The 14,637-nt window shown below is 39.5% G+C and overlaps 2 protein-coding genes across 4 annotated transcripts in view; one reads left to right on the top strand and one right to left on the bottom strand.

Moving 5' to 3' along the window:
• The window catches only part of BNC2 (basonuclin zinc finger protein 2), a 333,130-nt gene extending 325,100 nt beyond the window's left edge, over nucleotides 1-8,030 (bottom strand). The window contains exon 1 of the mRNA XM_058827265.1: nucleotides 7,982-8,030. Coding sequence (XP_058683248.1) covers nucleotides 7,982-7,993 — 12 coding nt within the window. The 5' untranslated portion in view covers nucleotides 7,994-8,030. The remainder of the gene's footprint in view (nucleotides 1-7,981) is intronic.
• LOC131573367 (uncharacterized) overlaps nucleotides 7,235-14,637 on the top strand; it is a 49,122-nt gene continuing 41,719 nt past the window's right edge. The window contains exons 1-2 of one of the 3 annotated variants that reach the window (XR_009276182.1): nucleotides 7,235-7,887; nucleotides 8,191-9,058. Coding sequence is in view for 1 of the 3 variants with exons in the window: in XM_058827266.1 (XP_058683249.1) it covers nucleotides 7,304-7,887; nucleotides 8,191-8,290 (684 nt within the window). In the remaining 2 variants the exon portion in view is untranslated. Of the gene's footprint in view, nucleotides 7,888-8,190; nucleotides 9,340-14,637 lie in introns of those variants that run through there. The other 2 variants (XM_058827266.1, XR_009276183.1) reach the window with 2 other exon arrangements.

Genomic DNA, 14,637 nt, shown 5'->3' with positions numbered 1-14,637 from the left:
GAATAAACTACTTAGATGTACCTAGATATTCTCAGCCAGATTTATGCCTCAGAAAAGACCATGATAAATGCTTTTACAAAATCAGAAGTGAACTTTTGAGCTTTACTAAGAGGAATATTTCAAAATGCATTTCAATTAGTATTTGCTATTATTTATTTTTTTTTCCCCCAGGTAATTTGAAAGACTTGCAGGTTTTGATCCAAAACCAAGTAAATAGAAGCAACAGTCATAAAGTGTATCATCGAGGACAATTTCAAGTACACTTTAGCCTGGCAGCTTAAAAAGTGAAAAGCAACACATTTCTAAGTCATAGGAAACATTTCTTCTTTGTAAATGGCGCTTAAATGAAACTAACATGATTGACAAGTACCTTGCAAGCAAGCCTTGGCAACACTTAGTGCAAATCCATCCCTTTACTGTTTTAAGAGAAATTCCTTCACAACTGTTTGTCTTTGCAATCACTCCTACAAAGCTCATTAGTGCCAGCCTCGGTTTATCCCCCATGTTGTGCATTTATCTCTGGGATGCATTATCAACATGTGGCACATGTCCTTGACATGCACAGAAGAGTTGCACCCCAGGATAGCAGCATGCATGACAATAGTGTTGACTCTTACTCCTTTATGGTTGCTGGGATGTAACCGAGAAATCTAATAACTGTGACAGTAGGCCTTTAGGTTTCTCCTTGCCTTTCCAGACAGTGAAGCTGCACAGACACTAATGAAAGGTTAAATGAATAGGAATAGCTGACAAGAGGTACAATAAAGAAGGGACTTGGTAATCCACAGACACTGAGCAGAGATCTTTGGCTCAAGCCGAGAAAGGACAGCACATCGTCGAGTCACAATATTTAAAACAGCTTGCTATACACAGAGGCTTTTGTGTCTGGGTACATGTCTGGCTTTGGAAGAAAAAAAAAAAGATACTGAAAAGAAATTTCAGCATGGGGCACTTTGGCAAATGTCAGGTCATAAAAAGGGAAAAATGTTTTTTGTTTGCTGTTACATCTTTGTATTCAACAGTAAAGAATATTGACTAAGAGCACAAATCAAAAGTTCCAAAAATAATACATATTTGACAAATATAATGAAGTTGCAACACTAATTCAGTGTGATTCCAGCTGACAGCATGATGGGTGTTGTACATACACCCGACTTCATTTACAGCTGATAACAGTTAATAATATGCTTTGCATGCCCTTTAAAACTTCCCACAGCTGAAGATTTTTCTAACAGGCCTAGTTTCTACAGTTTTACATGCACCAGAACGGCAGACCTAACCAATTGCAATACTCTGCAAAAACATAGCTGAACTTCCAGACAGTGCACCAGACCATGGTGACTTAAAGACTTTTTAGTGGTTAGCTTATGGCATTTTGATTTCACTTGGCTTGTGACTTACAAATCAGCATTACGAACATTCTGTTTTTTGTAATGAAAAAATAATTGTAATGCCCAGAGTGGTTTTAAAACTTCTCTTCTTATAGTTTTTTAGAAAAATGTGATTTATGTACATAGTTGGACATTAAAAAAAATTTAAAGAAACAGAAAGAACTCTCTGAAGTAACAAATCAGAAGCAAATCTGATCATTACCTGAATTTGTGTGAGTTCTTTTTACATAAAATATTTCAAGAGAAAAGTACTGAAATGAAAAGTACTGAGATGCTGCAGATGAAAAGAATTCTCTCTCAAAATCCGTGATTTACCTGGAATAATAGAAAAAAAAAGTATTTACATATCTATCTGGAGTATAAAGTATACATATTTATAATATGTGGTGCGAGTATTATGGGAAGATTCTAAATGAGAGAACCTCTTTGAACAACCACATTAAATTACAGCAGAACTCCTGAGTGTACTAAGATTCTAATAATCAACAAATAAAGAGTTTTACTAGCACAGCACATAATGAGAGCTACTGTGTGAGAGATAAAGGAGACAAATCTGGTACTTTATCTCACTGGATAATATAATTTACTGAAAAGGTAAATAAGTTTGTACAAAGTTATACTTATAAAAGCTGCCATATAAATACTAAGCAGCAATTATGATCAATGCATTTTTAGAAAACATATGTCAGAATTTAGGTGGGATGAAACTGACACAAAATACAAGGTTTAGACAGATGCTTTTTATTAAGCCACATTAAATGCTCTTCTTCTAAATTAAGTACAAATTCCTGGCTAGATTAGGAAGTGATACACATTTCCAAAATGACAGATATACTCTATTTGTTTTGTATTTTATGAGGAATCTTTTGTATTTCCAGACATGTACATTTTTTTCCTAACACATACTAATAGCAGACATTAAATCAAATTAAATGACTAAATAAAAAGTTCTGTGCAAACCTGCAGGCTGAGAGTCAGGACTCTCATTAAACAACATTCAGCGATGAAAAGACTTCACATTCTAGTGACAGTGTCCAAAGTGCAAAAGGGAAAGGGACACTGCCAGAAACGCCCATCTCTGAGACGAAAGAAAAATAAATTTGGTTTTTGTACAAAATCCAATGTTTTACTTGGACTTCTTTTAATGTAATTGCTTTGCTGTTGGTAATTTCTGCTTTGTTTGAAATTCACAAGATCTGTAGCCAGCCACAAATCCTACTGACATACACAGATACATAACACAGAATAAAGCCACCTCAAAGTCTAATTTCTAGATCTTTGGCTCTGAAAAAAAAAAAAAAGTAGTAATCAGCCCACCCTTACTCAGAATATTTTTCCCCTTTTTCTTATCTATGGCATATCTAATAAAATCTGGAAGCTCCCTCTAGCTCTCCAGAGCAGCTTAACTGACCAATGATCCTTTACAGTTCCTTTCCATTTTCAAAAGCAATACTGAGAGAGAGGGTGAGAGAAGTATTTCCCTTACATAATACGTGTTCTTGTTTCCATTCAGCAGTGTTTTTAATTCTACAACTTGAAAGGATGTGGATTATATGTGAGAACATCTGCTATGAAATACAGAAAGTTAAATACTGCTTACTCTTGTGCAGCGTACTAAAGACCCTCTTAATCATTTCCAACTTACACTTTATTTACCAAATTCTGGTTTGAAATCTTACATTGTTTGACAACCTAGCCATGTATGTATTGAAACACACACACACAGACAAACACACCTCCATTCCACCTTCCAATTACCAAGTGCAAAATCACACGTGACAGATAATACTGTAGACCCATTTAGATCCCAGATTTTAAGTACAGAATGTTAGTTAAAATCAATTTGTTGGCATATGCTGGTTTTCCAGAAAACCAGTAATGCCAGTGGTAATTTGCTGACTATATTTTCACCTACCATAATATTTACACATACCATTTGTAATGGCTTTTATTGTTTAATCTCCACTGCATTTCAGTATTGGATACTACAGAATTACAGTTATTTAGCAGGCTATAAATAACGTAGTTGGCATGTGCAATTGATATTTAAAATGTCTTACAACAACGGTAAAAGCCTCATTACAGACTAGCAAATCATTTCTAACAAGCAAGTTCAACTGACAAACACCAAAGTAAACCTGCAGTCTATACTGCAAGCATGTTTGTTTTATTTAAATGATACACATTTAATGCAGTGTGCAATGGACCATCGGTACAAACTTTATTAAACGAGAAAGAGAAGTTCCAAAGTAATACCATAACTGTGAAGATTTTGAAAATAAAACAGTAGTATTAAAAATAAAAGGAATTCTCAGTAACAACAGAAAGAATAGCTTACTTTCCCCTCCCCCCTCTATGAGCTAGTGTCCAATTTCTTCTTTTCTGAACAGCTGTATTATCCAACTTAAGTTGCTCTGCTAATTTCAGTCCCACAAGGACTAACTTGGAAGGCAAAAAAGTACTAGAAAAGATCAATTTGCTGGGAAAGATCAAATGAGAAAACTGTGGGGACAGCATCAGGTCACAGTATGAAGAACTAAGCAGACCTGTTCTTCATTAACTTAAGCTCTCTTGGGATGTCACACACTACCTGTCCATAGGCTTATTGAACCGCCTAACCCTCATCTCTGTACCATTCTTCTGGGCCCAAGTGAATCATATCCTGCTGCTGACAAGTTAGCAGGGGACTGCGGCTGCAACATGAAAGTACTTTTCTTTCTTGTCTAAATCAGGCAGATTTTTGAAAAGAGGACACAGCACTGACTCGTGACATGGCAAGATGAAATGAGAGGTCTGGGCTGGTCTTCGAGCTGTGTAGATAAAAGTAATCAAATGACACTCCTGGAATGCAAATTGGCATTCTTGACTGCAGCAATTGCACAACCATGAAACATCTCTGACAGCAAGCAAGATTAGGACAAAATGTTATGTAAAGCACTGAACTCAAAAACTCACCAGAAAATTCAAACTGTAACATTTACATTTTAATATAGCAATAGCCATCTCTGCTTTTGTCTATTTCTTTACTTTGTTTACTGCAATCGCATACTTGTCTTTCTCAAATGCCTCAAAAATAAAAATGCAATGCAATTAAAGGCATAGATCTGCTCCTAAAAGTTTTTTCCCCTAAAATGTCACACTGTTGTATTTTTCAGAAAACAGAGTACCAAGGCAGGGTTTTCTATTACATGTGCAAGATGTGTGCTTAAGAAACACCTTCACTATCCTAGGTCTTAAAAGCAATTTCAGAATTTGCTCATGACAAATAGTTTATAATTTACAATTAGACTTTTCTACATGTGGATTAGCTAAAGATGACTAATTTGAAATATTTAGTAAATTTTAAAATTCATGTGCTTTAGGATTCTAAAGCAGAATATACACAGAGCTAGTTGGCTTATTAATATTGGACAGTTTAAAATGAAACTACAGTGTATCAGGGAGCACATATGCCCCATTAAATTTCAGATTAGAAAATCCTGCCATTTTTAAGGGCAAGGAAAGTTCCACATACTTTTGCAGGAACTCAGTATTCTTGTGCAAATATGCTGATCAGTCTTATTAAATATTACTGTCTGAAATGAACTCAGTACTTAAACTGTGAACATTTGTACTCTGAAGCTATGACAAAAATGCTACTCGTTTTATAATTTGTCTATAGAGATGAGTTATAATATAGAAGGGGAAATAGAATATACTGAGAAATATAAACCAAATTCCACTAAAAAAATATATTTCAACAACTACTATATACAGCTAACATACAGATTAAGAAAAGAAATAAGTAATATTCTGCTTTGATGCCATACTTAAAAAGATAGCTTCACGCCATTTTAACCATAAGACGCGCAAAAAAGACGCTTGTTGCCACTTTAATCCTGGGTACACCAGATTACTACATGATGTCTTTTGTGCATCAATTTTACAACAGCTTGACTCTAGGGTAAATGGGAACCATCATAAATCGCATGCTGCTTTCAAAACCACTTTAATTTCTGTCAGTGTTACTGTAACCACAGTCCTGGGCACATGCTGCTTTTTCTCCCTCCTTTTTTTTTTTTTTTTTTCTTTTTTTTTTTCCTTGTTGTCTACATTTGACAGTTGCATCTCCTACACTCCAATTGTGGCTTTGATCACTGAAACAAGACATGTCATGTTAGGGAGAGAAGGGAAAAACACAAACCCTCCATCGTAAACTCCATTCACACAGACATTCTCCAACTACAGTTTGAGAACTGTATATACATACATACACGTATGCATGCAGAAACATACACATATATAAGTAGACAGAGATATATATACACACTTGTGTGTGTATGTATGTATATATTCAAGGCACACAAGACAGCTCTTTAACATCCCTGGAGTGAGGTGACAAAAGTTGACTGAAAGCAGAGCAGTAGTCAAACAGGGACTGGAAACATACTACTTCATTGAATATGGGATGATCACCGTTCATCACCAGCTGAGGTCGATCCATGTGTTAATGTGAACAGTTATCATTCTGCATGATAAGTGTAGTCACGGCTTAAATAAGCTTGTCTTTCACAGCCGTTTAACCTATCCTCACATCACAACCCAGACAAACGGACTTCAGTTAAATGAGGTCCTTGGCCACTTCGACTTTTAATTTTTAAATCAAAAGTCCAAACACTGCTTTGCAGAACCCCTACTGTAAAGGAGACGTGCGTGTACACAGCACATGAAATGAGCAGCAAAAAACTTCTTCAAAGTTGGTTTTTAAGGGGCTCCACCTTCTCCTTTACAGTTAGGGCTTCAGCATAATTCTCCAAGTTCTGCTAGCAATCGCTGATTGGAGAGGTGCAAACTGCAAGCACATGCACAACAAAAAAAGAGTTTCGGAGGGAAGCTGGATTTACACTCCTGTCTCCCTGCCCCAGGCGATGTTTCACACGCGAACACAGAGCTCCTTCCCGCTCTCAAAGGTTACCTTTACATTGTGTGCAAACCGTACTCATTTCCGAGCAGAAGGTGGTGGCCAAAATAGATCAGACCACCGCTGGTCCGACTCAACCCCACTCCACCTTCACTCTCCCGCCCTCCATCCGCAAACACTTTTTTTTTTACACTAGCTCCTCATCTTTTCTGAAAGGAAGGAGGCGGTAAAACGCATGTGGCCGTCCCAATTCAACCCCTCAAACTCACTTAAAGTTTAGCACAACCTCTTAGACCCCCTTTCCCCCCCCCCCCCCCCAATCCACGCAGCAGAGAGCTGATTTATTTATTTATTATCTCCCTACTTCGCCTTGCTTGTTTCTTTGAAGGCTGAAACACACCGATAGCAAGCAGGGCTGCTTGTGTTACTGCACAATTTATTAATCAAATCAAACCAAAGTAAAGGCTAGAATGAAAACGAAAGGCTGCTGGAAACTTCTTACCATCTCTGCATGCTGGTTGTCAAGTGCACCCCCTGTCTCTCGATCTCCTCTCAGCGGCAGTGCCTGCACCCTCCTTTAGCCTCTGGGCTCTCAGCACTACACTCTCTCTCTTTCCCCCCTTCCCTTTCTCCTTCCTTCTCCCCCCCACCCCCCCACAGGTGATTTGAAGTAAAAATGGAGATTTAAAAAAATACTTTTACCCTCTCTCAAAAAAAAAAAAAAAAAAGAAAGAAAAAAAAAAAGAAAAAAAGGAAAAAAAAGGAAATTAAAACCCAAACCAAAACAAAAACCCGCGCAACCAACCAACACAAAAAAAAAAAAAACAAAAAAAAAAAAGAAAGAAAGAAAGAAAAGAAAACGAGCAGCTGCAGCAGCAGCGACAGTCTCTTTCTCCCCCCCTCCCCCCCACCCTCTCTCTCTCTGACTCTCTCAAAACTTCAGCCCCTAAAGTTCAGCCGGAGCAGCAGGGAGAAAGAAAGAGAAAGAGCTTTCAGCAGAGAGCTGGAAGTGATGGGAGGAGGGACCCAGGTTCGGGTCAGAGCCTCCACAGGTTGGTTTGTTGTTGTTGGGATCTTTGGCTGGGGAAGGGGAGGCGGTGGGGGGGGTGCTGCGAGCGGGTCCGAGAGGGCAGCGCTGCTTCCTTCTAACCCCGCGCTCTCGGACGAGGGCGGCAGGCAGGGAGGCAGAAGGGGTTTATTTTTTCACACACACACACCCCCGACTGCTCTTTCCCCTTCCCTCTGCCTGCTCCCTCCCCCGCAAACTTTCTGTGCCAGGCGGGGGCCGCGGCAGAGGCCGCCCGCGCCCAGCTGTCAAAAACACCCAGCGACCGCCGCCAACTTTGTGGCGAGGGCGGCCGGCGGCGCCGCGCGGGGCTGCCGCCCCTCTGCCTCCTCTGCCCCCTTTCGCCTTCCCGTCCTCCGCCCCGCTGCTCCTCGAGCGGCTGCAGTCCCTCCCGCTGCTTCTCTTCCTTATCGGCTCCAGGCGCTGCTGGAGCGAGAGAGAGGGAAGGCGGCAATGCGAAAGAAAGCTGGAGGGAGGGCTGAGAGGGGGCAGAGAGACGGCGGAAAATGGAGCGTAGCCCAGAGGAGGGGGTAAGGAGACGGAGGGGAAGAGGGAAGAGCGTTAGAAAGGAAGGGAAAAGTTAGGCGAAGTTTTTGCTCGTGGCGCCGGTTTCCCGCTTCCCACCCATTGCTCCATCAGCTCCCAGGGCTCTGCGGCGGCGGCGGCGGCTGCTGCTCGGTGTGGGATCTGAGGAAATATTTTGTAAAAGGGTGGGATTTTTTTTTCCCTTTTTTTTTTTTTTTTTTTTTTTTTTTTTTTTTCCTGTGGGGGGAGGTGGGGGGGGCAGTAAGGGAGGCGGGAGGAGGTGAGCCGTCACGGTTGTACGTTCGCAGGGAACAGACAAGAGTCACATCTGTGTGTGACACGGAGCCAAACCGAGCGAAACCCTGCCCCGGCGGCGCCGTGGAAGCGCAGCCGCCGCCGCGGCCCTGACTGGGCGCGCAGGCACACGGCGGCCGGCCGGGCGCGCTCCCGCGGGGGCGCGGGGCGGGGCGGGACGTTCCGCGCCCTCCCGCGGCCGCCGGCGGACCGGAGCGGGCCGAGCTGCTCCGCACGGAGCTAGCGCACGGCGCCCGGCACCGCGCTGCCCACCGTCAGTCCCCCTGTCCCCTCTGAAGCCTTCCCTTACCGGTTCGAAGCGCCGGTCTCCAGGCGAGCCCCGCCGGCGGCGCCGAGGGGGTGGCGGAACCGACCCGCGTCGTACAGGGGCTGCTCGGTCGGGGGAAGGTGGCTGAGGGCTGTCAGGCTTCACCTGCGGGGACAGACAGCCCGGCCCGGCTGTCCCTCGTGTCCGGCCTGAGAAGGCGCTGAGGGTCACCAGTGCGGTCAAAACCGGCTTCCCTCGTCAAGGCGCCGTGTAAACACGAGGTTTATACACGAGGTTTAAACACGACCGGAGCGTTAAAAAGTGAACACGAGGAGAACTTTCCAGGCGATGTGAAACACAGATAGAACATTTTGCTCCTTTTTGGTGTGGCTGGACACTAAGATGACCTAGCAGGAACTGAGAAAAATTGAGAGAAGAGGGGAGGTAGCCGTCTGCAGTCCTGATTTTTCCTGCATCTGCTATGGACTGAACTCACAGTAAGCTTGCTGTAATGAACGGCATGTCCCCGGGAATTGCCAACTTCCCATGCTTGTTACCATATTTTGGCATCTTTGTTACTTATGTATTTCCTATGCCTGTCAGAAGAGAGAAGGGTAAGTTATCTGTATTAGTATCAAAACTAGTTTTTCATCAATCCCGATATAATATATCTCAATGTCTGTGAAAAATTCTTTTTGTTTTCTGGGTATTTGTCGGATACCTTGATTAAGCATAATATGTATCAGTTTATGGACAGGTTTGCAGTGTCCACACTTCATCAGGATTAGTTTTGGTCTTTGAGGGCATGTTTCAGGCTCTAAACGAAGATTCAAAAGGGTTTTGCGTTCATCAAGATTTTGTTTTTTTTTTTATACAAGTACCATGACCAATAAAGATTTTGAGTAATTTATGGTCGTTCTAGATTTAAAAAAAAAAAATCAAAAAAAAAAAAAATCACGGGGGCTAATTAAGCCATGACTTGGTGTGTTTTCTGTCAAAGGGGAGTGATAAGAAAAACCTTGTTAATTATTTCAAAGTCATATTTTATCGTACATAAAAACGCATTTGCCCTTTTGAACCAGGGAAGGGCCAAGAATTTGCCAAAAAATTGTGTTCACACAGCCCCCTCGTGGTCAAAGCCTTCAGAGTCTCACAACCACCTCTACTCACTCGAGGGAGGGAAGGGTCAAAGCAGGCCAATGCAAATTAAAAATAAAGTGCTGCAACCTTGGCAAGCAAAAGGAATGGTCACCATGCCCATTACAAGGCTAATCTTCACCGTGCAGTTTCCCTAAAGTGAATCAAAGATTATAATTGGTTACAGCTTTATGAAAGGAAAGTATTAGAGTAGGTAGATGGCCACTCAACTAAATTTAAAATCAGATTTCCTTTCTGCTTTGGAAAACTTTTTTTTTTTTTTTAACTGGGGCTAAGCATTTGAAGGATATATCTCTATATGCACTAAATGAGTAGTTTACATTGATAATAACCTATGGCAACAACAAAAAAAAATAATTAAGCTCTGTAACTGTAGAACAATCATTAATAGCTCCCAGTTACATTATTTTTAAAGACTCTAAGTAATTCTATATTAAAACTAATAAAGCTTTATGGAGTTACTCCTTTGTTATCTTGCTTTACATTTGATTCAGAATTTTTAAACCTGTTTTTTTTTTTTTTTCCTTCTATCTGTCCATAAGCCAATTTCTTTTGTATTGGCAGTATATTACAACCTCCTGAAAGCTGATGATGAGGTAAAATGGCTGGAGGCAAGCTGGCTGTTGGGAGTTCTGATTCTTGGCTTGATAATGTGGGGTTACAGGATAAACACTGTGGAGTAGGACACTTCTGCTTATAGGATCAGTACCAAAATAACTAACTGGTGGCATTTGAATACATAACATCATTAGTCTTCAGACTCAACGAGCTCCAAGTTTTTCTGAAATTTTGCATTTTTCAAAGTTCTGCTTTCAGTCACATATACAATAGTATTTTAATTTTCCATTGAGGTCTTGCTTTTAAGTTTGTCTACTGTGTAGTGAATGCTGAGATAAAGCTAAAAAGATAGTGCCCATATTAAAACCATCCACATCTACAGTACCTTTTGTTTTTTATACTGCTGCATTGACTGTGAAATCAGCACATCATTGATATTGTGGGAAATGATAACAACATACCTTTACTTGCAGTTCAGTGTCAAAAAAAAAAGTGTACAGACTTTTTCCTGTGTCACAGGACTGTCTTATGACTTCCCGGGGTGTGTAATTGCCTTACATTTTGGGTATTACATGCAAGGTTTCAGAGAATAAGTGCAAAGCCTAAACTCTTATTTGCTTCTTAGTCAAATGATTTTTTTTTTTTATTAAGAAAACAGTGTCTCTAACAATTTCAGCCTCATCAAGAGAGATATGTAGACAGCAAGTCTTTCTCACCGTAATTTTCTTTCAAAACTAAATATGACCACCATAAAGAATTAGTAGTATTCCTTGTCTGAGATTCATTAGTGTGAGCAAAGTTAGAAATTAAAATAATTTTCTTCAGGGTTTTTTGTGTTTGTTGGGGTTTGGGGGAGATTTTTGGTTTTGGGGAGGGCTTTTTCATTTGGTTGGTTTGGTTTTTTGCTTTTGGGGTTTTTCTTGGTTTGTTGGTTTGTTGTGGTTTTTTTCCACAGATTGGAGCACCAAGCTATTGCAAATTAGATTCTGAGTAGTAACTGCAACTTTAGAAGAATGGAACCTTAATTCATCTAAATTGTGATGTCTCCAGAGTGTGGTATTTCTCTGCTGTCTTGATCGTATTTCTCACAGAAGGAATATATGCTTCATTTGAATCTTGTCCGTTTTGCTAACCTGGAGGTGTGGTCCAGGCAATTTTCCCACAGAGCAAACAGAGATGAGGTGGCACATAAGGCACTAGTCCTGAAAGGGACTATAGAAATCTTCCATATTCTGGTGGGTGGCAAGGTAAGACAGAGCACTATTAGTGAATGGTATAATTGAAATGTAAATGAATAAAGAGTTTACTGATAGAAAGAATCTCCAACAGAAAAATTATTCCCAGTCCTGGAAAGGAAATCTGTTTTCTGTAATACACAAGTTGTACTGTGGCAAAGAATCCATTCCAAAAATACCCATTAATATTTTGGACCAATGTCATCATGAAATCCTAATCTGATTATTCATTTAATTTAGGAATATTGTACCATCTATATATATACTGAATATTTATATTAAGTTCCTATGCTAATTGTTACTTACAACAACTGGCCCAGTTTATAGTGTGACTTACAAAAGATAGGCTCCTACTTTATATTAGAGATTCTTCTTTTCTCTTTTTCCTTTTATTTTTTTTCCCCCTTTTTAGGCACTTCTGATTGAATTTTATACTAGTTATCATTATATTTGGGAGAACTTCAACCATTGTCAGTAATCTGGTTAGGAGAGAATATATGACCATTTATTATAAAAAGGGTCTAAAAGTTTCTTAGGCAAACTATAATTTCCTGATGGAATTTGTAGTTTGATCTTACGTTGGCAGAGTATCAATGATGCTACTTTTGAAGGGGTTCACCTAAACATAGCTCTGAACCCCAGGGGCCTGAGACAAGATGTGGAAAACTAGGGACCAACTGTAAACATTTGGTTTAAAGTCAGTTGTACAGGATCACATGGGAGCTTAGAGGCCGCGCTAGAATCTGAGTCTCCAGGATGACGCTTAACTGCTTCATCTGCTTTAACCCTAGTTCTGTCTTTCTGTCTTGTTCATCACACACCTTAAAACTTCAGCTGTAAATTAAGCAGGAATATTAGGAAAGAAGCTCCATTCATTATACAGGCAGTCTGCTTAGAGAATGTCATTGTTTCTCTGTACTTGATACAGACACAGGAAGAAAACAGTACACCATCATACAATTTCAGACACTGTGTACTCATCACATCAAAGGGCTGAAATAATATTGTGTACACACTTGTAATGATAACATTTCTTAACTTCTGAACATATAACTTTCTAACCCCTGCTAGCCAGCTGTCAAAATTCAGTATGAAACTCATGAAACTATGTCAAATAGCAACATTGATACTGTAGTATTCTGAGTCAAGAAGTATTTTTGTCGTGGAAGAAGTGAAGTAAGAATACCTAATTATGTTTCCTTTGCCTCATGCGCAAAAATATTGAAGGTGTTTCAAAGCCTTTCCAGCATTTCAATGTTTCTAAGTCCTTCCACTGGTAATGGTGGTTTTGGGGACTGAAAAAAGGTTGTCTGCAACATATCCATCTTTTTTCTTTTTGTACCATATCCTCTGTACCAAGTATTTTCTAACACTCTTTTGGAGGTCGTTACTACAGTTTGATTTATCCTAAACTTTCCCCAAAGCGTTAGCAGATGTTCTTTAAGACAAATATGCTTCCAGGACTGTGTGAACTCAGCTGAAAGAATATATATTAAAAGAAATAGATATAGATGGTACTTTGTAGTTCTACAGCAGTTTTTGTAAGGGACACTAGAAGATTTTAAACATAAGCAAAGAGAAAATGCTATTCAACTATTCTACTATTTAGCTTTAGAGATGAAAGGAATACAGTGTAGTGAGTTTCAGCAACTTGCTTATAGTAGTAAAAAAAGTAAAAATAAATGTTTTGGATCTGTTTGGAAGTTCTGTTATCATCCTTTCTCCAATAAGGACACATATGTTTACATTTAAGACCTCTCTAGATTGAAGTTTCTTCTTGCTCTGTTGTCACTTCCAATCTTTGTCCATCAAAATTGTTTTCTATAACTTAGTAATTGCTAGTCAGAGACCACACGTAGTGTTCTATATGCATTCTGGAATATATTTCAGCTTATCTCATGTAACACTTGAGAGTATTTTTCCCAAGTGAATCTCAGTGTTTTTCAGTTCTCTTAGTGTTTTACCATTTGTTTTCCTTATATTACACCAGTCAAAAGTGATTGCCTTGGAGAGTTAGTTGTGAGTACGATGGGAAAGTCTCTCTTTTTTCTTACCAAGTTTAACTGCTTTTGTCTTGAACTCTAATTGTTGATGGGATTTTACTTATTTCATCCTGGTACCTTACAACAAATATTTGTGCACTTAGCTTGATCTCATAAATTAGTTTTAACAAATAAAATGCCCCAGTCAAAGCTAGTAGTGATTGGTGGTTCAGTATCTTGAAAACAACAAAAATGTCAAATATTATATGGCAGGGCAAATCACAAAATCTTTCACACCTAGTCTTGAAAGATTACTGCTAAGACTTTGCTACTTCTAGAAAAAATATTTTTCTGCTATTCTCACCTTGCTTAAATGGTGGCTTAATATGGGTGTGGCAACCTAAGCTGAAGTACAGACCATTAAGGCAGGCTTCAAATAAGGTGGCATCAAGATTCCTCATCCATCATAACTTCTCTATTCCTTTTTATTTTTATTTTTTAATAATTGCTTCAGACATTTCAGTACTATTTGATCTTCATGTCAAGAGAAAGAAAAGAAAGTAGGAGAATTGACAGCTCGATCCTTGCCTTCTTAAGAAATACTAGCTTTTAGATTTTGACATCTTCTAGCAGTGGATTCAACTACACTAATAGCAGATACTTAATAGTCTTGTTAGAACTTGAGCTTGATTGTAACCTTGTCATCCAAAGAACTAGTTGGAATACCAGGTACTCTCACTGCTTTTATTGTAAACACTTTGTTGGGGACATCTAATAGAGTGCTGTATTTGTTCATTTTGGTGAGGTACAGTTACGAAAAGAAGCTGTAGACTTCACCGTTGGCATTACTTTAAACCCTAGGAACCTGGAGAAAATAGGAAATTAAAATATTGTGTCCAAAAACTGGTTTCCTTTTTAAAGTACTTTTCATCCGTGCACTTCTACCACTGGATCATGAGCCAAATACTGTTTGCAATTGACAATGCTATCTAGATAGAACTCTGAATTTCCTTCGTTTATTGGCTGCTCCACTTTCAGTTAGTCTGATTTCATATCCAAAGTGTTGGTCTTTGACCTTGAGCCAGTTTCTCTATATATGTGGCCCCACCAGTGTGTGTGTGTGTCTGTGTGTCTGTGTGTGTGTGCGTGTGTGTGTGTGTGTGTGTATGAAATTAATTAGAGGGATTTATTCCAGCATGTGTGGATGGATAAAGAAAATAAGGGAAATAGTAAACACTTGTATAAATGGTTCTTTTTGAA

This window comes from Poecile atricapillus, chromosome Z (genome assembly GCF_030490865.1).
Source record: "Poecile atricapillus isolate bPoeAtr1 chromosome Z, bPoeAtr1.hap1, whole genome shotgun sequence".
In the NCBI taxonomy this organism is placed as follows: domain Eukaryota; kingdom Metazoa; phylum Chordata; class Aves; order Passeriformes; family Paridae; genus Poecile; species Poecile atricapillus.
Note: the sequence above shows the minus strand (reverse complement) of the source record. Positions and strands in the feature narration are given on the sequence as shown.